This window comes from Littorina saxatilis, linkage group LG1, assembly GCF_037325665.1.
Source record: "Littorina saxatilis isolate snail1 linkage group LG1, US_GU_Lsax_2.0, whole genome shotgun sequence".
In the NCBI taxonomy this organism is placed as follows: Eukaryota; Metazoa; Mollusca; class Gastropoda; order Littorinimorpha; family Littorinidae; genus Littorina; species Littorina saxatilis.
The window spans coordinates 281,015-306,729 of NC_090245.1; the positions used below are offsets into that span (position 1 = coordinate 281,015).

The 25,715-nt window shown below is 40.9% G+C and overlaps 2 protein-coding genes across 2 annotated transcripts in view; one reads left to right on the top strand and one right to left on the bottom strand.

Annotated features, from left to right (window-relative positions):
• Positions 1–25,715, top strand: part of LOC138958861 (uncharacterized) — a 316,763-nt gene that overhangs the window by 174,109 nt on the left and 116,939 nt on the right. The window lies entirely within an intron of this gene.
• Positions 22,904–25,715, bottom strand: part of LOC138958947 (DNA replication complex GINS protein PSF3-like) — a 29,853-nt gene continuing 27,041 nt past the window's right edge. The window contains exon 3 of the mRNA XM_070330296.1: positions 22,904–25,504. Within this exon, the coding sequence (XP_070186397.1) occupies positions 25,268–25,504 (237 nt within the window). The 3' untranslated portion in view covers positions 22,904–25,267. The remainder of the gene's footprint in view (positions 25,505–25,715) is intronic.

Genomic DNA, 25,715 nt, shown 5'->3' on the forward strand with positions numbered 1-25,715 from the left:
ATTCCCATTTCGATTATAACCATTTTGCTTAGATCAGGACTAGCTGTAAGAAAGGTCCTACGGACCTAATGCTATCTTTCCTGTAATAAAGTTCAATGTTTCAATGTTTCAATGTTTCTCTCCCACAGTCTGCCAATCTCTCTCTCTCTCTCTCTCTCTCTCTCTCTCTCTCTCTCTCTCTCTCTCTCTCTCTCTCTCTCTCTTTCTCTCTCTCTCACTGTCTCCTCTCGTTCTATCTTCTCTCTCTCCACATATTTTTTTTTAATACATTTTGTCCTATATTTTCTTCTGTCATCATTTCTCCTTTTGTTACCTAACGTTTCTTTATTTCAATTTCACAGATAGCAACATATATGCGAGTCACAAGTCAATTATTTTTCTTAAACTTAACTCTTTTTCAAAAATACATCCGATCTCTAAAGGGGTACCGTATCTATAAATACCTATGCACATTTTTGCAATCAAGATCAGCAAATTGACATAGTTTGCTTCAGCGGATGAAATAGAATTCCTTTTAACTAGGCCAAATAGGGCATCCCGCACATCAACATGAATTCTTTTTGAACAAGCGGTGAAGAAGGCTTCTTCAACAAGATTCCACACTTTGCTTATTTTTATACAATAATAAAAGAAATGTTCGATATAATCTGTCTCTTCTGTACAATGTGTACAACTAATACTCTCAGCAATGCCCATTTTATACAATATAATGTTCGTTGGATAAATGTTATGAGTTATTTTCCAGTGTAGCAGTCTCAATCTTACTTCTTTTGATGCGTTGCTTGCTATCTGCCAAATGTCCTTGTTTATTTCAATTCCCATCTTTCTTTTCCAGAAACTGACTGCAATAGTCTCAGTTTGATAAGCGTCTACCATTAATTTACGAAACTGCCTGGGTTTACATGTACTTATTTTTTGATAATCCATTACCTTCATAGCTTGTATTCCATTATCATTCATCTTCAAAAAAAGGGATGCTATTGCTGTGCGAATTGCCCCATATTCAAATAGTCTTGTTGGTTTATGCCCAACTCTTTCACAAATCCTGTGAAATGGTAAAAACATATTATTCTCGTATAAATCCTTCACATAGCATATATCAGATGTAACCCAATCACGTAGAAACATTGTCTTGCCACGATAAGCAATTAGAGAGTTATTCCATAGGCATAAATTCTCCAGCTGGGTCATTTTTTTCACGCATGGTAATATCTTTTCATGGTTGTCAAGCCAACATTCTAAAACGCTTTTCCAGAACTTGTTTGTAATCAACCCCAACCCTTTAAATAAGGCTGGTTTGACGTTTGCTTGAAAGCAGCATAGATTTTTTCCGAGTTTGGAGAACATACTGAGTGGAATACTTTTCCAAGCTTCTTCGTTTGGTTGCAGTAATTTCGAAAACCATCCAAGTACAAAGGATTTTTGAAAGTCACCCAAGTCAATCATATTTAGGCCACCTTTACTTGTTTCCTGGCACATAACTTTTCGTTTTACCTTTTCATAGGCTTTTGTGTTTGAAAATCTTTTTTTCCAAATGAATCTGAAAAACATTGAGTTCAGTTTACATATGATCTTTTCGGGTATAATCAAAGCTTGCAAAGCATGTGTTAATTGAGGGATCAAAAGTGATTTTACAAGGCAAATCTTTCCCATTATACTGCAGTTTCTCTTAGACCACTTAATCATTGTGCTCTGAATATGATTAATTTTTTCTGTCCAGTTTTCTTCGATTTCCGAGGCTTCTAAATTATTACTAAAATATATACCAAGAATTTTGACTTTTGATTTCCATCTGAAGCCACATGGCTGCTCCTCAGAGTACTTCTGTGAACCCAACCACATGGCCTCCGATTTCAGTCTGTTCACAGCCAGTCCTGAGAACTTGGAGAAATATGACACCAATGTCAGAGCATTTTGCACATCATCAGTGCCTTTCAGAAAAAGCGTAATATCATCAGCGTACAAGATCATTTTCAATAGTCTTTCTTGATTAGTACTATTGGCTGATGGCAAGAATACCCCTTTAACTGACTGATCTGCCCTCATCTTGACTGCCAGCAGCTCTAAGGCGAGCACGAAGGCCATTGGTGAGAATGAGCAGCCTTGTCGAATTCCAGCGTTCATTTCTATAGGCTCTGACAACCACCCCATATAATTTACACAACTTACTGTTTCGTTCATGAGCGTAGTGACCCATCTAACAAAAGTGTTACCAAAATTGAAGCGTTTAAAGGCATACATTATGTATTCTTTTGATATTGTGTCGAAAGCAGCTTTGTAGTCTAGAGCTAGGAGTAGCCCTGGTTTGTTCGTTTGTTTGAGATGTGTAATTATATCATCAGTCATTCTAACTGCTGTGCTACTATTTCTGCCTTTCATAAAACCAAACTGATTTTCATGAATTATTGTTCCAAGCACACTTTTTAGGCGTACTGCTAGACACTTTGCCAGTAACTTATAATCTGAGTTTAGTAAAGATATTGGTCGCCAGTTATTCAGATCATCCCTTGACAGTTGCTTCCCTTTGTGTATTAATGTTATAACTGCTCTCTTTTGGGTCGGAGACATTTGACCATTATCAAAAGCGGCGTTCAAGGAACATATAACCATTGTCTTTATCTGACACCAGAAAAATTTCATAAAACCAGTTGTTAGACCATCTCCGCCTGGTGCTGAGCCATTTTTCATTATTTTTAAAGCCTTTGTGATTGTTACACCTAAAAAGTCTGACAATAAAACAGAACTTACATAAAAGCGTACAGATCTAAAACAGAACGAAGATGTAACACAGACTGTGGGGCAACAAATTAAACAACTAACAACAGGCATACTGTATTATAATAATACATTAGGACTTTTAAACCCAATACACATTAAAACATCGAATTCAATTCATCATACAATACAGGCATTAATACTAATAGTTAACTTTTTATAAACAACAACCAGATACACATATGATCCTCAACTGAGCAAGGTTTAAAAACAACCAGTCAACAAGCAAACTTATCATTCAGCACATTCACTCACAAGTCACATGCACGCATTACACCACAGCTTCAATGTCCTAATTACTTTGTTCAATTTAGTAAAAGGCAGATTTGTACAGGTGAGTCTTCAGTTTAATCTTAAATGATGGTAGTGAAGGAGACTGGCGGACTGCTAGGGGAAGTGAGTTCCAGAGTGTAGGGACTTGGAATCGGAAGGATCTTTGTCCAGCTGATTTTAGTTTAGTTCTAGGGACTGTGAGGAGCAGCTGGGATGAGGACCTGAGGGACCTAGTTGGAGAGTACTTTGTCAGTTTTGATGACAAGTAAGGAGGGAGGGTGCCATGAAAGAAGTTGAAAGCGAGAGTGCCCAGCTTGTACTGTATTCTCTGTTGCACTGGAAGCCAGTGGAGATGATTCAGCATTGGTGTAAGATGATCCCTGCGCTTCTTTCGGAGTATTACCTTAGCTGCACTGTTCTGAACTCGTTGAATGCGAGATAGTTGATCAGTTGAAAGGCCAGCCAAGAGAGAATTGCAGTAGTCAATGCGAGGTGTAACACGTGCACAGACGAGCTGTGTGGCAGCCTTCTTGGTCAAAAAACGCCTGATCTTGGCTACTCTGCGAATTTCCAGGTAGGATGTACTGCAAATGTAACTCACTTGTCTGCTCATGGTAAGTTGTGAATCAAGATATATATACCCCAAGATTTTTAACGTAAGGCTTAAAGGCTATTTCGTGGTCCCCTACCCTTGGAATAGCCCCAGGAGCTCTACTACACTGGGAGCGGGTACCACCTTTCATGGCCTCAGTCTTATCGTCGTTCAGTTTCAGTTTGTTGCACAGCATCCAATCTTTTACTTTCTCTACACACTGCTCAAGCTTGTCTGTGAGAATACTGTCTTTTTCTGGTATTTGAGAACCTCTGAGCTTTTGTTTGTTTATTTGTTGCTTAACGTCCAGCCGACTACGCAGAGCCATATCAGGACGAGGAAGGGGGGATGAAGGGGGCCACTTGTCAAGCGATTCCTGTTTACAAATGCACTAACCCATTACTTGTGTCCCAGCAGGCTTTAGTAAAACTAAATTAATACCTACTGGAAGATTACCAGTTTCCAGTATGTTAAAATAGGCTTAACCTATCTACTGCTGGACTTACATCAGAACACTAACAGATTAAACTATACATGAATCGCGAGACAAGCGGCAAGAGAAGAGATTTTTGGAAAAAATACAGGTGAATGAGCAAGAAGGCAGAAAAAAGAAAAGATTATATTCATGAAGAAAAAGAGAGCATGACAGGAAAGAGGAACCAAAAATCTACCTAACAGCAAACTAGAAAGCTCCTGCGGTTCCAAAAACAGGAGGGACCTTTAATTTCATAACCGCAGTGCCCCACTGCGGGAACCTCTGAGCTGCGTATCGTCAGCAAACTTGTGGTAATCACAGCTTTGTTCCTCCATGATGCTTGACATTGGTTGGTTTAAACAAGATTTTATTAAAGAAATACAGGGTGGCATGTATATGCGATACAGACATTTGTGACCACACAACAAGCTAAGCTTATATTAAGTGTGGTTATAAATATGTACATCTAGATAGGAAATATTATTTCACGTGATGTTAAGGTCAGAGAATTGCTCATACCCTTATTAGAAATGTAAATCAGACAAGATACATTTTGTACAAAAAAAGAAGAAAAAATATAACAAAAGAATTATCGGGGAGATATGAGTCGGTAAGGTGGGTATACAGGGGAGGAGGGGGGGGGGGGGTCAGAGAGACGATGACTGTCACAGACTTGCCACTTGACATTGGTTGAGTGTATAGACTAAATAAAACAGGCCCCAACACTGATCCTTGTGGAACACCGTACTGAAGGAGCGCAGGCTTCGATTTCCTGCCGTCAATGACAACTGACTGGAATCTATCTTCCACATACGACTCGAACCATTTCAATGTAGTTGTAGTGATTCCAAAAGTATCTTCTAATCTTTTTAGCAGAATCTTGTGGTCAATTGTATCGAAAGCAGCTGACAAATCCAGTAAGGAAAGGACTGACACTTTACCGTCATCTGCATCATCAAGCAAATCACTGGTGACATCAAGTAGAGCAGTTTCCGTTCCGTGGTATCTACGATAAGCAGATTGGTGTTCCTCTAGCAGATCATTGCTCTCTAAGTGGCTGCGTAGTTGACTCAAAACAACCTTCTCAAGGATTTTGGCCAGGAATGGAAGGTTTGAGACTGGCCTGTAGTTCTTCAGGACATTCTGATCCAGCCCTGTTTTCTTTAGGAGTGGTGTCACCAGTGCCTGCTTGAGCTGAGGAGGTACAGTGCCTGACAAGAGTGACGAGTTCACAATCTCTGTGATCACTGGTACAAAGCTGCTGAGATGTACTTTTACCAAGGAGGTTGGTAGGGGGTCAAGAGAACAACATTTGCTCAAGCATTTTTTCAGTAAATCTTGAATTTCAGTTTCACTCACAGGAGAAAAACTTGCAAGGGTTTCACCACAAAACTGTTCAAACACAGGCGACTCAACACATCGATCAAGCTCATTCCTGATCTGAGCGATCTTTTTAACAAAGAAAGCACTGAAAGTGTCTGGTAATTCATTTCTAGGAACGTTGTCAGGAAGAGACGAGTCTTTTTTCTTTCCTTGTAATTTGTCGATGATAGTATGCAGTCAAGGAAGTTATTTGAACACTCCATGAACTGAGACTGATAAAAATCTTTCTTTGAACTGTCAAAAAGTTTCTTGACTTCATCTCTTTTCTGTGCGTAAATACCTCTGAATACCAGTAGTCCAGTGTCACGCCACATATCTTCAGCCTTCCTGCGATTCCGTCTGGCGTCTTTTTCCATGGCACCTAGCCAAGGAGCAGAAGGTCGGTGGTAACACGTTTGGTTGTTACCGGAGCGTGTTTGTCCATAAGGTCCTGAAGAGACGCATTGTACGAGTCCACCATCTCCGCTGAAGAGCGCTCAGAGTTGCTAGAGATCAGATCACTGATAATATTGAATCAGTGATTAAATTATTTGCAGATGATACCAGCATGTATTTAAGCCTCGATGACCCTTTCCGTAGAACTGAAATACTTAATTCTGATTTAGGTAAGATTGCAAATTGGGCGATTAAATGGAAAGTGAAATTTAATCAGTCAAAAACAGAGTTAATATCCTTTTCCGGTCAACGATGTATACACAAATTTCCCCTTGTTTTTGGCACAGAAAAAGAAAGTCATAAACATTTAGGTGTTGTTTTTCAAGATCATAATTGTAAATGGGCCTTACACATACAGTCTATTGTGGCATAGACCTAATTGTGGCAACTTGTCGAGTTATCGTGGCTTCTTTAAAATCTTGTGTATTTTCCTTCTTCCATCACACTACTGTGTACATCTAGGACGATGTGATAATGTTGTTGAACAGTCAGTGTATTTTCCTTCTTCCATCACACTACTGTGTACATCTAGGACGATGTGATAATGTTGTTGAACAGTCAGTGTATTTTCCTTCTTCCATCACACTACTGTGTACATCTAGGACGATGTGATAATGTTGTTGAACAGTCAGTGTATTTTCCTTCTTCCATCACACTACTGTGTACATCTAGGACGATGTGATAATGTTGTTGAACAGTCAGTGTATTTTCATTCTTCCATCACACTACTCATCTAGGACGATGTGATGTTGTTGAACAGTCAGTGTATTTTCCTTCTTCCATCACACTACTGTGTACATCTAGGACGATGTGATAATGTTGTAGAACAGTCAGTGTATTTTCCTTCTTCCATCACACTACTGTGTACATCTAGGACGATGTGATAATGTTGTAGAACAGTCAGTGTATTTTCCTTCTTCCATCACACTACTGTGTACATCTAGGACGATGTGATAATGTCGTTGAGCAGTCAGTGTATTTTACTTCTTCCATCACACTACTCATCTAGGATATAATGTTGTTGAACAGTCCGTGTATTTTCCTTCTTCCATCACACTACTGTGTACATCTAGGACGATGTGATAATGTTGTAGAACAGTCAGTGTATTTTCCTTCTTCCATCACACTACTGTGTACATCTAGGACGATGTGATAATGTTGTAGAACAGTCAGTGTATTTTCCTTCTTCCATCACACTACTGTGTACATCTAGGACGATGTGATAATGTTGTAGAACAGTCAGTGTATTTTCCTTCTTCCATCACACTACTGTGTACATCTAGGACGATGTGATAATGTTGTTGAACAGTCAGTGTATTTTCCTTCTTCTATCATACATTATTATTACTACTGTGTACATCTAGGACGATGTGATAATGTCGTTGAGCAGTCAGTGTATTTTCCTTCTTCCATCACAGGCTACTCATCTAGGACGATGTGATGTTGTTGAACAGTCAGTGTATTTTCCTTCTTCAATCACACTACTCATCTAGGACGATGTGATAATGTCGTTGAGCAGTCAGTGTATTTTCCTTCTTCCATCACACTAGTATCTAGGACGATGTGATAATGTTGTTGAACAGTCAGTGTATTTTCCTTCTTCCATCACACTACTGTGTACATCTAGGACGATGTGATAATGTTGTTGAACAGTCAGTGTATTTTCCTTCTTCCATCACACTACTGTGTACATCTAGGACGATGTGATAATGTTGTAGAACAGTCAGTGTATTTTCCTTCTTCCATCACACTACTGTGTACATCTAGGACGATGTGATAATGTTGTTGAACAGTCAGTGTATTTTCCTTCTTCCATCACACTACTGTGTACATCTAGGACGATGTGATAATGTTGTAGAACAGTCAGTGTATTTTCCTTCTTCCATCACACTACTGTGTACATCTAGGACGATGTGATAATGTTGTAGAACAGTCAGTGTATTTTCCTTCTTCCATCACACTACTGTGTACATCTAGGACGATGTGATAATGTTGTAGAACAGTCAGTGTATTTTCCTTCTTCCATCACACTACTGTGTACATCTAGGACGATGTGATAATGTTGTAGAACAGTCAGTGTATTTTCCTTCTTCCATCACACTACTGTGTACATCTAGGACGATGTGATAATGTTGTTGAACAGTCAGTGTATTTTCCTTCTTCCATCACACTACTCATCTAGGACGATGTGATAATGTTGTTGAACAGTCAGTGTATTTTCCTTCTTCCATCACACTACTGTGTACATCTAGGACGATGTGATAATGTTGTTGAACAGTCAGTGTATTTTCCTTCTTCCATCACACTACTGTGTACATCTAGGACGATGTGATAATGTTGTTGAACAGTCAGTGTATTTTCTTTCTTCCATCACACTACTCATCTAGGACGATGTGATGTTGTTGAACAGTCAGTGTATTTTACTTCTTCCATCACACTACTCATCTAGGACGATGTGATGTTGTTGAACAGTCAGTGTATTTTCCTTCTTCTATCATACATTATTATTACTACTGTGTACATCTAGGACGATGTGATAATGTTGTTGAACAGTCAGTGTATTTTCATTCTTCCATCACACTACTGTGTACATCTAGGACGATGTGATAATGTTGTAGAACAGTCAGTGTATTTTCCTTCTTCCATCACACTACTCATCTAGGACGATGTGATAATGTTGTTGAACAGTCAGTGTATTTTCCTTCTTCCATCACACTACTCATCTAGGACGATGTGATAATGTTGTTGAACAGTCAGTGTATTTTCCTTCTCCCATCACACTACTGTGTACATCTAGGACGATGTGATAATGTTGTAGAACAGTCAGTGTATTTTCCTTCTTCCATCACACTACTGTGTACATCTAGGACGATGTGATAATGTTGTAGAACAGTCAGTGTATTTTCCTTCTTCCATCACACTACTGTGTACATCTAGGACGATGTGATAATGTTGTTGAACAGTCAGTGTATTTTCCTTCTTCCATCACACTAGTATCTAGGACGATGTGATAATGTTGTTGAACAGTCAGTGTATTTTCCTTCTTCCATCACACTACTGTGTACATCTAGGACGATGTGATAATGTTGTAGAACAGTCAGTGTATTTTCCTTCTTCCATCACACTACTGTGTACATCTAGGACGATGTGATAATGTTGTAGAACAGTCAGTGTATTTTCCTTCTTCCATCACACTACTGTGTACATCTAGGACGATGTGATAATGTTGTAGAACAGTCAGTGTATTTTCCTTCTTCCATCACACTACTGTGTACATCTAGGACGATGTGATAATGTTGTTGAACAGTCAGTGTATTTTCCTTCTTCCATCACACTACTCATCTAGGACGATGTGATAATGTTGTTGAACAGTCAGTGTATTTTCCTTCTTCCATCACACTACTCATCTAGGACGATGTGATAATGTTGTTGAACAGTCAGTGTATTTTCCTTCTTCCATCACACTACTGTGTACATCTAGGACGATGTGATAATGTTGTTGAACAGTCAGTGTATTTTCATTCTCCCATCATACATTATTATTACTACTGTGTACCACTAGGACGATGTGATTATGTTAAACATTCAATGTGTTGTGGGGTGGAAGTTAATTGTAGAAGTATGATGGTAGGTGAATGTATGCACCTAGTAATAGTAGACCCAGAAGTATGATGGTAGGTCAATGTATGCACCTAGTAATAGTAGACCCAGAAGTATGATGGTAGGTGAATGTATGCACCTAGTAATAGTAGACCCAGAAGTATGATGGTAGGTGATTGTATGCACCTAGTAATAGTAGACCCAGAAGTATGATGGTAGGTGAATGTACGCACCTAGTAATAGTAGACCCAGAAGTATGATGGTAGGTCATTGTATGCACCTAGTAATAGTAGACCCAGAAGTATGATGGTAGGTGAATGTACGCACCTAGTAATAGTAGACCCAGAAGTATGATGGTAGGTGAATGTATGCACCTAGTAATAGTAGACCCAGAAGTATGATGGTAGGTGAATGTATGCACCTAGTAATAGTAGACCCAGAAGTATGATGGTAGGTGATTGTATGCACCTAGTAATAGTAGACCCAGAAGTATGATGGTAGGTGAATGTACGCACCTAGTAATAGTAGACCCAGAAGTATGATGGTAGGTGAATGTACGCACCTAGTAATAGTAGACCCAGAAGTATGTTGGTAGGTGAATGTATGCACCTAGTAATAGTAGACCCAGAAGTATCATGGTAGGTGAATGTATACACCTAGTAATAGTAGACCCAGAAGTATGATGGTAGGTGAATGTATGCACCTAGTAATAGTAGACCCAGAAGTATGATGGTAGGTGAATGTACGCACCTAGTATGTCACGTTTCACTATATCACATAAAGTGATTATGAAACGGTTAGTTACTTCTAACTAACTAACCACACCACGATCCACTCTCGCAGTCATACAATTTAATAGAAACAACAAAAGTATAAGTTTCAGACGCCTGTTTATGTAATAACTCGCCACCTCCCTCGAGACTTCACTCAAAATATGTTCTTTTACGTTCAAAACGTAAAACCAATGGTCACTGACAAAATGCCAGTTAGAATATAGAAAATTATAGTAACACGCTGATCCCGTGTAAAGTTAGGAAAATAAATTATAGCTGTCTGTCAAAGAACGCTGGTTAAAGCAGGTATCACACCCTCACGTTGTTACCACTCAACAGAAATCACAAATATAAAAGGATGACTTGGTGGAAAAAGGCGCAATAGCACGGTGCACTTAGCTTTCTGCTACGAGTGGACGTCCCGTAAATAGTTCTTCCCCACTACTGCTTCGTCGATTGGAGTGCCGGTTGGCGTGGAACGAAGCAGGGAATCGTGGGGAAGTCAGGCGCCTCACTCCACTGCTGGAAATAAAGGGTGGTCCTGTAGGTGACGTCACTGCCTGCCGGAAGACCCCTGCAGACGGTGACGGCCTCTCCGGTTATCCCAGCAGCAGTAGCAGAAAAACAGCAACAGCGATGACCCGGTTACAGCATATAGCGATGACCCGTAGTCGGCAGTCACGTAGCGTAGAAAAACGCAGCAGACAATAGTAGGTAGAAAGGCTGCAACAAAAAGCATCGGTGCACTAAACATGCCACGCAACCCTTTTACCCTCCACCATCAAACACGTCACCTTTACATATTTCATAGAGCACGTGGGCCTGCACAAACGAACTTTTACAACAACAAATCAGCTATTTTCCTTCCTTCTCTCCATATCTGCAAAAACCATATACAGATTAGTATTTTAGCGTCACAAAGAGCAAATTATGCGCTAACCTGGAAAGAACAACAGAGAGTATTTCATTCCACAAACACAGACTCGTCAACAGCGTTAAATAATGATTTATTACCTCAAAAAGCCTATGAATGTAGCGCTCTCATGGAAGCAAAACCCGCTTCCTCCTTTGAATGGCCTCTGTTCGTCAACAGCGACGTCCCATTCAATCTCTTGCTGACTCCTTTCTGCGGTGAAAATACACCCCCGCACAGCGAAGAGAATTTGACGACCCGTCTGTCAGCCAGCCTGTGTCCAAGAAGAAGGTGGTCTGTCCTATGGAGTTCCTATCAAGCCTCACTAGCAAGTAGCATAGCACGTTGATACCCAGTAAAGTATTTAAGCGTGTTGAAAAACCATCAAACTTGCAGGAGAATTCTGACACCGACCCTTCTTCCTCGCTGCTGAATTTCGAGTGTCCAGTTAACATGTCTCACACAGACAACCTTGACGAAAACACGTGACTAACCTTGTCACATATCAAGTTCAGCTATAGCTGAGTTCTGTTTCGACAGCAGAAATCATTCCCGTGAAATCCGTGCTCGCTATGCATGGTTAACAAAAATCTGCCGTAGCCCAGACTCACGCACAGGCGCTTTCTGTCGCAATTGACCAAGAGAAGGCACCCCACCGAGTGACACTTGATCCATGTCACCTAATCGTGACATAGTAATAGTAGACCCAGAAGTATTATGGTAGGTGAATGTACGCACCTAGTAATAGTAGACCCAGAAGTATGTTGGTAGGTGAATGTATGCACCTAGTAATAGTAGACCCAGAAGTATGATGGTAGGTGAATGTACGCACCTAGTAATAGTAGACCCAGAAGTATGATGGTAGGTGAATGTACGCACCTAGTAATAGTAGACCCAGAAGTATGATGGTAGGTGAATGTATGCACCTAGTAATAGTAGACCCAGAAGTATGATGGTAGGTGAATGTATGCACCTAGTAATAGTAGACCCAGAAGTATGATGGTAGGTGAATGTATGCACCTAGTAATAGTAGACCCAGAAGTATGATGGTAGGTGAATGTATGCACCTAGTAATAGTAGACCCAGAAGTATGTTGGTAGGTGAATGTATGCACCTAGTAATAGTAGACCCAGAAGTATGATGGTAGGTGAATGTATGCACCTAGTAATAGTAGACCCAGAAGTATGATGGTAGGTGAATGTACGCACCTAGTAATAGTAGACCCAGAAGTATGATGGTAGGTGAATGTACGCACCTAGTAATAGTAGACCCAGAAGTATGATGGTAGGTGAATGTATGCACCTAGTAATAGTAGACCCAGAAGTATGATGGTAGGTGAATGTACGCACCTAGTAATAGTAGACCCAGAAGTATGATGGTAGGTGAATGTACGCACCTAGTAATAGTAGACCCAGAAGTATGATGGTAGGTGAATGTATGCACCTAGTAATAGTAGACCCAGAAGTATGATGGTAGGTGAATGTATGCACCTAGTAATAGTAGACCCAGAAGTATGATGGTAGGTGAATGTACGCACCTAGTAATAGTAGACCCAGAAGTATGATGGTAGGTGAATGTATGCACCTAGTAATAGTAGACCCAGAGGTATGTTGGTAGGTGAATGTACGCACCTAGTAATAGTAGACCCAGAAGTATGATGGTAGGTGAATGTATGCACCTAGTAATAGTAGACCCAGAAGTATGATGGTAGGTGAATGTACGCACCTAGTAATAGTAGACCCAGAAGTATGATGGTAGGTGAATGTACGCACCTAGTAATAGTAGACCCAGAAGTATGATGGTAGGTGAATGTATGCACCTAGTAATAGTAGACCCAGAAGTATGATGGTAGGTGAATGTACGCACCTAGTAATAGTAGACCCAGAAGTATGATGGTAGGTGAATGTACGCACCTAGTAATAGTAGACCCAGAAGTATGATGGTAGGTCAATGTATGCACCTAGTAATAGTAGACCCAGAAGTATGATGGTAGGTGAATGTATGCACCTAGTAATAGTAGACCCAGAAGTATCATGGTAGGTGAATGTATACACCTAGTAATAGTAGACCCAGAAGTATGTTGGTAGGTGAATGTATGCACCTAGTAATAGTAGACCCAGAAGTATGATGGTAGGTGAATGTACGCACCTAGTAATAGTAGACCCAGAAGTATGATGGTAGGTGAATGTAGTCACCTAGTAATAGTAGACCCAGAAGTATGATGGTAGGTGAATGTAGTCACCTAGTAATAGTAGACCCAGAAGTATGATGGTAGGTGATTGTATGCACCTAGTAATAGTAGACCCAGAAGTATGATGGTAGGTGAATGTACGCACCTAGTAATAGTAGACCCAGAAGTATGATGGTAGGTGAATGTATGCACCTAGTAATAGTAGACCCAGAAGTATGATGGTAGGTGAATGTACGCACCTAGTAATAGTAGACCCAGAAGTATGATGGTAGGTGAATGTATGCACCTAGTAATAGTAGACCCAGAAGTATGATGGTAGGTGAATGTACGCACCTAGTAATAGTAGACCCAGAAGTATGATGGTAGGTGAATGTATGCACCTAGTAATATAGTAGACCCAGAAGTATGATGGTAGGTGAATGTATGCACCTAGTAATAGTAGACCCAGAAGTATGATGGTAGGTGAATGTACGCACCTAGTAATAGTAGACCCAGAAGTATGATGGTAGGTGAATGTATGCACCTAGTAATAGTAGACCCAGAAGTATCATGGTAGGTGAATGTATACACCTAGTAATAGTAGACCCAGAAGTATGATGGTAGGTGAATGTAGGCACCTAGTAATAGTAGACCCAGAAGTATGATGGTAGGTGAATGTAGTCACCTAGTAATAGTAGACCCAGAAGTATGATGGTAGGTGAATGTATGCACCTAGTAATAGTAGACCCAGAAGTATGATGGTAGGTGAATGTACGCACCTAGTAATAGTAGACCCAGAAGTGTGATGGTAGGTGAATGTATGCACCTAGTAATAGTAGACCCAGAAGTATGATGGTAGGTGAATGTACGCACCTAGTAATAGTAGACCCAGAAGTATGATGGTAGGTGAATGTATGCACCTAGTAATAGTAGACCCAGAAGTATCATGGTAGGTGAATGTACGCACCTAGTAATAGTAGACCCAGAAGTATGATGGTAGGTGAATGTATGCACCTAGTAATAGTAGACCCAGAAGTATCATGGTAGGTGAATGTACGCACCTAGTAATAGTAGACCCAGAAGTATGTTGGTAGGTGAATGTATGCACCTAGTAATAGTAGACCCAGAAGTATCATGGTAGGTGAATGTACGCACCTAGTAATAGTAGACCCAGAAGTATGATGGTAGGTGAATGTATGCACCTAGTAATAGTAGACCCAGAAGTATGATGGTAGGTGAATGTATGCACCTAGTAATAGTAGACCCAGAAGTATCATGGTAGGTGAATGTATACACCTAGTAATAGTAGACCCAGAAGTATGATGGTAGGTGAATGTATGCACCTAGTAATAGTAGACCCAGAAGTATGATGGTAGGTGATTGTATGCACCTAGTAATAGTAGACCCAGAAGTATGATGGTAGGTGAATGTATGCACCTAGTAATAGTAGACCCAGAAGTATGATGGTAGGTGAATGTACGCACCTAGTAATAGTAGACCCAGAAGTATCATGGTAGGTGAATGTATGCACCTAGTAATAGTAGACCCAGAAGTATGATGGTAGGTGAATGTATGCACCTAGTAATAGTAGACCCAGAAGTAAAGAGAACACCATGTGGGTGCCTCTTTAGTGTCTTGCACTGAACGAATAACACTTGCATTCGTCAATGGACTTCAGTGGGATAGACAAGAATTCACTGACACAGACCAACGAATCCCTGAATGCAACATGAAAGTTGAAACTCGGGAAAACCATGACTGTTGGTTCACATATATATCTTTAATTCCTGTTCCTTTCCTCGCCAACCCAGCCAATGGCCGGGTGGCCACACAACATTTAACAAGAAGGGCAAAGCCCACACGACTCACATGCTGAACAGACCTTGATCTTTCTTTCAGAATAATTTTACAATAAAACTGAGAAAAACAATATTTTTCAATAGTTCAAGGTCAAGGTCACTTCAAAATATATACATTTCAACTTTGAAGGACCCTGTGACCTTGACCTTGAAGTGAGGTCAAGTTGCCAAACATGTTTCTGAAGATCTTGTAACCATACACCATCAGGCCACAATTAGTGTTGATAGACTTAATAGTGTCCAAGAAATATACAATGTTAAAGGTTTCACAGACGGACGGGGGGGACGGACGCCCGGAAGGACAGGCGGACGATGTCGGTGAGTATATAGACTCACTTTTGTAAGTATAATGTATTTCCCTCACACATATGTAGATTTGGAAGAGTTACCTTCCATAGTTCAAGGTCAAGGTCACTTCAAACTATGTATACAATCCAACTTTAAAGGACCCTTGCGACCTTGACCTTGAAGCAAGGTCAACCAAACTGGTGTCCAAAGATAGGGCTTACATTGCCCTGTATAGCATACATAGCTAAGGTTGCCATTCTCGATAACTTCAGAAAAAAATGCGAAAATGTGAAAAATGGTCGTTTTTAAGACAACAATTACGGCCCCTGTGACCTTGAACTTGAAGTGAGGTCAAGTTGCCGCACATGTTTTTTGAGATCTTGTAACCATACACCATCAGGCCACATCAGGTGTTGATAGACTTAATAGTGTCCAAGAAATATCCAACGTTAAAGTTTTCCGGACGGACGGACGGACGACTTTCTTTCTTTCTTTATTTGGTGTTTAACGTCGTTTTCAACCACGAAGGTTATATCGCGACGAGGGAAAGGGGGAGATGGGATAGAGCCACTTGTTAAGTGTTTCTTGTTCACAAAAGCACTAATCAAAAAATTGCTCCAGGGGCTTGCAACGTAGTACAATATATGACCTTACTGGGAGAATGCAAGTTTCCAGTACAAAGGACTAAACATTTCTTACATACTGCTTGACTAAAATCTTTACAAACATTGACTATATTCTATACAAGAACCACTTAACAAGGGTAAAAGGAGAAACAGAATCCGTTAGTCGCCTCATACGACATGCGGGGTGCAGAGAAATAAGGATGTGGAAAATAAGACTTTTGGTAAGTGAAATAAAGGTGATGGATCCAGTCAGGTAGAAATAAGACAACAAGAAAAGAATTGGAAAACTGCAGGGAAGACGGACGACTTGGGTGAGTACATAGACTCACTTTTGCTTCGCATGTGAGTCAAAAATGCAGTCTACATCATGCTGTCTATGATAACAAATTACAAAACAAGTCTGTCTTCTCTCTCCATGAACAGTTCTGCTAAAAATGTCAAATGCTATGATGTACATAGAAATGGGTGGGGTCAAAGCCACCAATCAGAAGTTAGCTAACAAGACTGACATCGCATCTCATTGGTCAAGCAAGTAAACAAATCACATACTTACAAACACACGCCTGAACACACAGCCTGAAAGAGGCAAGCGATAACGAGGCTTTGATCGGAGCGCATCAAACATTATCACAAGAACATGCTACTGGAGGCTACCCCCATCTCGGTCATACAGTTGTGTAACTGACAACCTGCTGGGCCGAGGTACCCGTCTCTCGCAAGGAGAGGCGGCACTTGAAAAGCATCAAAGACAAGCCTGAGGGTGATGGACAAAGACGGCTAAGTGCGTTTACCATCTACAGGTGTCTGAGCATATATATGTATATGGGTGCGTCTCAGAAACTGAACTTTTTGTGTGTGCCATAATCAAATTAGCCCACAATTGAAACATACTGAATTTTAAATCATGATATTGGTATTTTTGAGAAGTAAAATGAATAAAGAAATAGTACAAACAAAACTGAGTATTTTGCATGATTATTATGAAGGTTGTTTTGCGAAAGAAATGATTAAATGCGTGAAAAATGGAGGTCTGATCTGTGACATGAACCATCAACTAGTTTTGTACCTCACTACAAGAATCGTTTAGAATGTCCAAGGACTGCTATTTTTGTTATGTGTGTTTGGTTTAAGTGTACTTGACAGTTGAAATGTTATTTTGTCCACAGAATTGTTTTTTTAAACGAAATTAATCGCTTGAAAGTTTGCCATCACTGTCGTAACATAGGTTTCCACACGCGTGCAACAGCAACAAGTCCTAAATTTGAACTTTAGAATTTGCATATTCATCTTCAACACGATCTTGACATGAAAGGGCATAGAAACTCGCTAAGTTAAATGTTATTTAAGTATTATTTTCTCAAAATTGCATCTGCAAACTAAGTTGAAAGTTGCGCAATATGACATGCTTCTTCAAAATTCAGTTACGATGGTGAACGGTTTTGCAAATAATGTTCAGAGTTTTGAAGAAAGATTAGAACTATTTTGCGCGTAGTGACTTAGAGGTGCGGGTGACTACGCATGCGCAGTTACAGAGAGAAATAGTTCAGCTTCCAGCAGCGAAGAAAGATTTCGAGAATGTTTCCGAAGTCTGTGATTTTGTTACGACAGTGATCAACACCCAAGGTTCTTAAGAAAAGGTGAGTTTTTGCTGCTATGATATTCTATGAAGTGAAAAATTAGGCTAAACATTTGTTAATAATAGTTTTTCTTTCGATTTCACGTAGTCAAAACTTGACTAAATGTTTTAACATAGAGGGGGAACAGGGGCGGACGAGGGGGGGGTTTCAGGGGTTTCCGGAAACCCCCCCCCCAGCCAAAAATTTTTTTTTTAAATGGTGTTTTTTTGGGGTATTAATCAGTGACAAAATCTGCTGCCTGAAACTGGTAATGATCATCCTCAAAATGCACCAGATTGCACCATTTTGCATCCTTTTTTACAAAATTTTCCGGGGGGGCATGCCCCCGGACCCCCCTAGCAAGCTAGGCGCTTTGCGCCGTCGGCTCGGCGCTTCGCGCCTTCACACCCATATCTTCACAATATACTTTTGGAAACCCCCCCCATAAAATGAACTGATCCGCCCCTGGGGAATCGAAACGAGGGTCGTGGTGTATGTGTGTGTGTGTGTCTGTTTGTCTGTGCGTGTGTGTGTGTAGAGCGATTCAGACTAAACTACTTGACCGATCTTTATGAAATTTGACATGAGAGTTCCTGGGTATGATATCCCCGGACGTTTTTTTCTTTTTTTCGACAAATACTTTTGATGACGTCATATCCGGCTTTTTGTAAAAGTTGAGGCGGCACTGTCACACCCTCATTTTTCAATTAAATTGATTGAAATTTGTGTAAAGCAATCTTCGACGAAGGCCGGACTTCGGTATTGCATTTCAGCTTGGTGGCTTAAAAATTAATTAATGACTTTGGCCATTAAAAATCTGAAAATTGTAATAATTTTTTTTTTTATATAAAACGATCCACATTTACGTTCATCTTATTTTACATCATTTCCTGATTCCAAAAACATATAAATATGTTATATTTGGATTAAAAACAAGCTCTGAAAATTAAAAATATAAAAAATTATGATCAAAATTAAATTTCCGAAATCCATTTAAAGGAACGGTAAGTGTCAATGTTTTCTTTAATTGTAAAAGTTGTATGTTCAATGGAATGGTAAGTCTGAACAAAATAATTACTTTATTTTGTTTTTAGCCAGTGAATGTGGATGCATCAAAATCTTGATAGACATTAAACAAATTCATGTTAGTGAAACTAGTACACATATTGCATCAATCTTTAGTTGAAATCGCAGGTACTTGCATGTTTCAGGTGCAAGAGATTCGACCTGATGAACTGGTGGTAACGTTCCTTCGAAGGAAACCGGAGGGGAACTACTATTGCTTTCCAGGGATCGATGATATTTCCTTAGTCCCTACATCTGATGCAACCATGATTCGTGACCCCACCTTCAATGCCAGGGGGCATTATTTCTTTTAAAATAAATTAATTAACTGCAAGTGGCAACTGTTCTATATGTAACCAATGCCTTTGGTTTATTGTCTTAACAATTGAATGAACCACTTTTGAACATTTGCATTCTTCATGTCAAACCTTATAATACATGTCTGGTTGTTCGTTTCCGAGTTACGTCGGTGATGAACTTTTCATTAATGTTTCTCTTTTTTGGGGCAAAGTTTGCTTGATTTTGTCCAGCTTTTTTTCTTTCTGTTCCTGTTTTAGTGTTTGGCATTTTACCTAAGAAGAATCTGGTTGCAAAATCAGCTTCATTTAGTAAAGTTTGTGGGAAAAAGCATAACCGTTTCTTTGTTACAAAAGTGATGTTTCCATGTTACATCGGTGACCATTTTGCATTCTTTTGGGATAACTTTCTAACATTTTGTCTTAGAGCAACAAATCTTTGTATATATGCTATTGTGAAGGTTAAATGTCAATAAGACTGAATGAATGCCATGTATCAACATGTTCTGATCAGGATATCATTAATTAATTTTCATTTTTGTATTGAAATTTTGACGAATGCATGGAACTTTGAAAAAAACATTATTTTGTTGTTTGCATGTAGTCATTTCATATTGAACTCTATAATGGCTTGTGATTCAACAATAATAACTGAATAAAAGTCGTTTTCAGCCTTATAAATGCAGTTTTTTTGTCTTTTATTGTTTCCATGTTACACGGGTGATTTTGCACACATGGTCCAAATAATGCTCAATATATGGCAAACTAAAGGCAATGTTATATTTTTTCTTGTTTAAACTGAAAAGGTACACCCTGAGAAGTGTGTAAATAGTATTATCAACGTTTTCTGGGAAGATTTTACTTTTGGTGATAATGTCACAAACAGAGGACGAGATTCTGAGACGCACCCATATATCAAAATTTTCCTTCTTTCTTTATTTGGTGTTTAACGTCGTTTTCAACCACGAAGGTTATATCGCGACGGGGAAAGGGGGGGAGACGGGATAGAGCCACTTGTTAATTGTTTCTTGTTCACAAAAGCACTAATCAAAAATTTGCTCCAGGGGCTTGCAACGTAGTACAATATATTACCTTACTGGGAGAATGCAAGTTTCCAGTACAAAGGACTTAACATTTCTTACATACTGCTTGACTAAAATCTTTACAAAAATTGACTATATTCTATACAAGAAACACTTAACAAGGGTAAAAGGAGAATCCGTTAGTCGCCTCTTACGACATGCTGGGGAGCATCGGGTAAATTCTTCCCCCTAACCCGCGGGGGGAAATAATCCACAGATATATAACTCAACAGACACAGATTTGAACACAAGAAGAAATTATTGAAATTAACTTATTTTGAACAGATTAGAACAGGTTTGATTGAGGTGCATGTAGAATGGTTGCCTTTACAAGGCTAGTTTTGTGACCGACTCGTGATACAGGCACTCGACGCTCTGTTGTGACTGACTCGTGATACAGGCACTCGACGCTCTGTTGTACTCTTGACCATATATGACCTTACTGGGAGAATGCAAGTTTCCAGTACAAAGGACCTAACATTTCTTAAATAACCGCGGGGGGACAAGTAGTAAAGATACAAAGGTTGCTTAGCACCAGACAAAGGTTGCTTAGCACCAGACAAAGGTTGCTTCGCACCAGACAAAGGTTGCTTAGCACCAGACAAAGGTTGCTTCGCACCAGACAAAGGTTGCTTAGCACCAGACAATAATTAATCCAAAGAGATGTTGATCGCCTGACATAAAAGTAAATTCACAAATCCACACCAGATCAAGAGACATTCACCACACCACACTGTAGATCAAGAGGATCCGCTGACGAGGCCACACTCGATCAAGTAAACTCTTTCATCGGGCCACATCAGATCAAGTCATTCACCAAATTGTCATTCAGTTCACCAGATAGTCATTCACAAGGCCACACCAGATCAAGTCATTCAGCTCACCAGATAGTCATTCACAAGGCCACACCAGATTTGTTTGTTTGTTTATTTGTTGCTTAACGTCCAGCCGACTACGCAGAGCCATATCAGGACGAGGAAGGGGGGGATGAAGGGGGCCACTTGTCAAGCGATTCCTGTTTACAAATGCACTAACCCATTACTTGTGTCCCAGCAGGCTTTAGTAAAACTAAATTAATACCTACTGGAAGATTACCAGTTTCCAGTATGTTAAAATAGGCTTAACCTATCTACTGCTGGACTTACATCAGAACACTAACAGATTAAACTAGCCACACCAGATCAAGTCATTTAGTTCAGTAGATATTCATTCACAGGGCAACACCAGATCAAGTCATTCACCAGATATTCATTCACGGGGCAACACCAGATCAAGTCATTCACCAGATAGTCATTCACAAGGCCACACCAGATCAAGTCATTCAGCTCACCAGATAGTCATTCACAAGGCCAAATCATAGATTAAGTCATTCAGTTCACCAGATAGTCATTCACAAGGCCACACCAGATCAAGTCATTCACCAGATAGTCATTCACAAGGCCACACCAGATCAAGTCATTCAGCTCACCAGATAGTCATTCACAAGGCCAAATCATAGATTACGTCATTCAGTTCACCAGATAGTCATTCACAAGGCCACACCAGATCAAGTCATTCAGCTCACCAGATAGTCATTCACAAGGCCACACCAGATCAAGTCATTCAGCTCACCAGATAGTCATTCAAGAGGCAACACCAGATCAAGTAATTCACCAGATCGTCATTCACAAGGCCAAATCATAGATTAGGTCATTCAGTTCACCAGATAGTCATTCACGAGGCCACACCAGATCAAGTCATTCACCAGATAGTCATTCACAAGGCCACACCAGATCAAGTCATTCAGCTCACCAGATAGTCATTCACAAGGCCACACCAGATCAAGTCATTCAGCTCACCAGATAGTCATTCACAAGGCCACACCAGATCAAGTCATTCAGCTCACCAGATAGTCATTCACAAGGCCACACCAGATAAAGTCATTCACCAGATAGTCATTCACAAGGTTGGTTGGTTTTTGGGGTTTAATGTCTCTTCAGCAGATGCTAGCTGCTATTCGAGACCGTCATTCACAAGGCCACACCAGATCAAGTCATTCAGCTCACCAGATAGTCATTCACGAGGCCACACCAGATCAAGTCATTCAGCTCACCAGATAGTCATTCACGAGGCCACAGCAGATCAAGTCATTCAGCTCACCAGATAGTCATTCACAAGGCCACACCAGATCAAGTCATTCAGCTCACCAGATAGTCATTCACGAGGCCACACCAGATCAAGTCATTCAGCTCACCAGATAGTCATTAACAAGGCCACACCAGATCAAGTCATTCAGCTCACCAGATATTTATTCACGAGGCCACACCAGATCAAGTCATTCACCAGATAGTCATTCACAAGGTCACACCAGATCAAGTCATTCACCAGATATTCATTCACGGGGCAACACCAGATCAAGTCATTCAGTTCACCAGATAGTCATTCACAAGGCCACACCAGATCAAGTCATTCACCAGATAGTCATTCACGAGGCCACACCAGATCAAGTCATTCAGCTCACCAGATAGTCATTCACAAGGCCACACCAGATCAAGTCATTCAGTTCACTAGATAGTCATTCACAAGGCCACACCAGATCAAGTCATTCAGCTCACCAGATAGTCATTCACAAGGCCACACCAGATCAAGTCATTCAGCTCACCAGATAGTCATTCACGAGGCCACACCAGATCAAGTCATTCAGCTCACCAGATAGTCATTCACGAGGCAGGCCACACCAGATCAAGTCAATTTGCTCACCAGATAGTCATTCACAAGGCCACACCAGATCAAGTCATTCAGCTCACCAGATAGTCATTCACGAGGCCACACCAGATCAAGTCAATTTGCTCACCAGATAGTCATTCACAAGGCCACACCAGATCAAGTCATTCAGCTCACCAGATAGTCATTCACCAGGCCACACCAGATCAAGTCATTCACCAGATAGTCATTCCCGAGGCCACACCAGATCAAGTCATTCAGCTCACCAGATAGTCATTCACAAGGCCACACCAGATCAAGTCATTCAGCTCACCAGACAGTCATTCACAAGGCCACACCAGATCAAGTCATTCAGTTCACTAGATATTCATTCACGGGGCAACACGGTGCACCAGATCAAGTCATTCACCAGATAGTCATTCACGAGGCCACACCAGATCAAGTCATTCAGCTCACCAGATAGTCATTCACAAGGCCACACCAGATCAAGTCATTCAGCTCACCAGATAGTCATTCACGAGGCCACACCAGATCAAGTCATTCAGCTCACCAGATAGTCATTCACAAGGCCACACCAAATCAAGTCATTCAGCTCACCAGATATTTATTCACGAGGCCACACCAGATCAAGTCATTCACCAGATAGTCATTCACAAGGCCACACCAGATCAAGTCATTCACCAGATAGTCATTCACAAGGCCACACCAGATCAAGTCATTCAGTTCACCAGATAGTCATTCACAAGGCCACACCAGATCAAGTCATTCAGCTCACCAGATAGTCATTCACAAGGCCACACCAGATCAAGTCATTCAGCTCACCAGATAGTCATTCACGAGGCCACACCAGATCAAGTCAATTTGCTCACCAGATAGTCATTCACAAGGCCACACCAGATCAAGTCATTCAGCTCACCAGATAGTCATTCACAAGGCCACACCAGATCAAGTCAATTTGCTCACTAGATAGTCATTCACGAGGCCACACCAGATCAAGTCATTCAGCTCACCAGATAGTCATTCACCAGGCCACACCAGATCAAGTCATTCACCAGATAGTCATTCACGAGGCCACACCAGATCAAGTCATTCAGCTCACCAGATAGTCATTCACAAGGCCACACCAGATCAAGTCATTCAGCTCACCAGATAGTCATTCACAAGGCCACACCAGATCAAGTCATTCAGCTCACCAGACAGTCATTCACAAGGCCACACCAGATCAAGTCATTCAGTTCACTAGATATTCATTCACGGGGCAACACGGTGCACCAGATCAAGTCATTCACCAGATAGTCATTCACGAGGCCACACCAGATCAAGTCATTCAGCTCACCAGATAGTCATTCACAAGGCCATACCAGATCAAGTCATTCACCAGATAGTCATTCACGAGGCCACACCAGATCAAGTCATTCACCAGATAGTCATTCACAAGGCCACACCAGATCAAGTCATTCAGCTCACCAGATATTCATTCACGGGGCAACACCAGATCAAGTCATTCAGCTCACCAGATAGTCATTCACAAGGCCACACCAGATCAAGTCATTCAGTTCACCAGATATTCATTCACGGGGCAACACCAGATCAAGTCATTCAGTTCACCAGATCGTCATTCACAAGGCCAAATCATAGATTAAGTCATTCAGTTCACCAGATAGTCATTCACAAGGCCACACCAGATCAAGTCATTCACCAGATAGTCATTCACAAGGCCACACCAGATCAAGTCATTCAGCTCACCAGATCGTCATTCACAAGGCCAAATCATAGATTAAGTCATTCAGTTCACCAGATAGTCATTCACAAGGCCACACCAGATCAAGTCATTCACCAGATAGTCATTCACAAGGCCACACCAGATCAAGTCATTCAGCTCACCAGATAGTCATTCACGAGGCAACACCAGATCAAGTCATTCACCAGATCGTCATTCACAAGGCCAAATCATAGATTAAGTCATTCAGTTCACCAGATAGTCATTCACGAGGCCACACCATAGATCAAGTCATTCACCAGATCGTCATTCACAAGGCCACACCATAGATTAAGTCATTCAGCAGATCGTCATTCACAAGGCCAAATCATAGATTAAGTCATTCACCAGATCGTCATTCACAAGGCCAAATCATAGATTAAGTCATTCAGCAGATCCAGAGGACTTCGTATTTCCCAATCCACACCATAGATCCAGAGTAATTCAGCAGATCCAGAGGACTTATTTCCCAATCCACACCAAGATCCAAAGTAATTCAGCAGATCAAGAGGCATCGTTGACCAGTGCGCGTTTTCTATTGCGGTGTTTGGGGACCATGGTTGAAGTCTGCAGCTGACCAGTCCTCACTGAGCCTCACTGACCAGTGCACGCTTTCTCTTGCGGTGTTTTAGGACCATGGTTGAAGTTTGCAGCTGCTCGGTGCGCCGCGTCTCCCAGCGCTCGAAGTGGTGCAAGCCTTGCTGGCCAGCCACGAACAGTCGACGCTCGCTCTCATCCAGCTTCTCCGTCAGCTGGCTCGTGTCAGTGTTGAGGGCGTTCTGCGCACAGTCCATAATCCGCCGGAACCGCCCTTGGAATGTCTGTAACAACGACACGTGTCATCTTAACTCTGTTATTATTTAGTTCTGGGCACAGTCCCTGCCCTAGGAATGTCTGTAACAACGACATGTGTCATCTTAACTCTGTTATTATTTAGTTCTGGGCACGCTCCCTGCCCTTGGAATGTCTGTAACAACGACATGTGTCATCTTAACTCTGTTATTATTTAGTTCTGGGCACACTCCCTGCCCT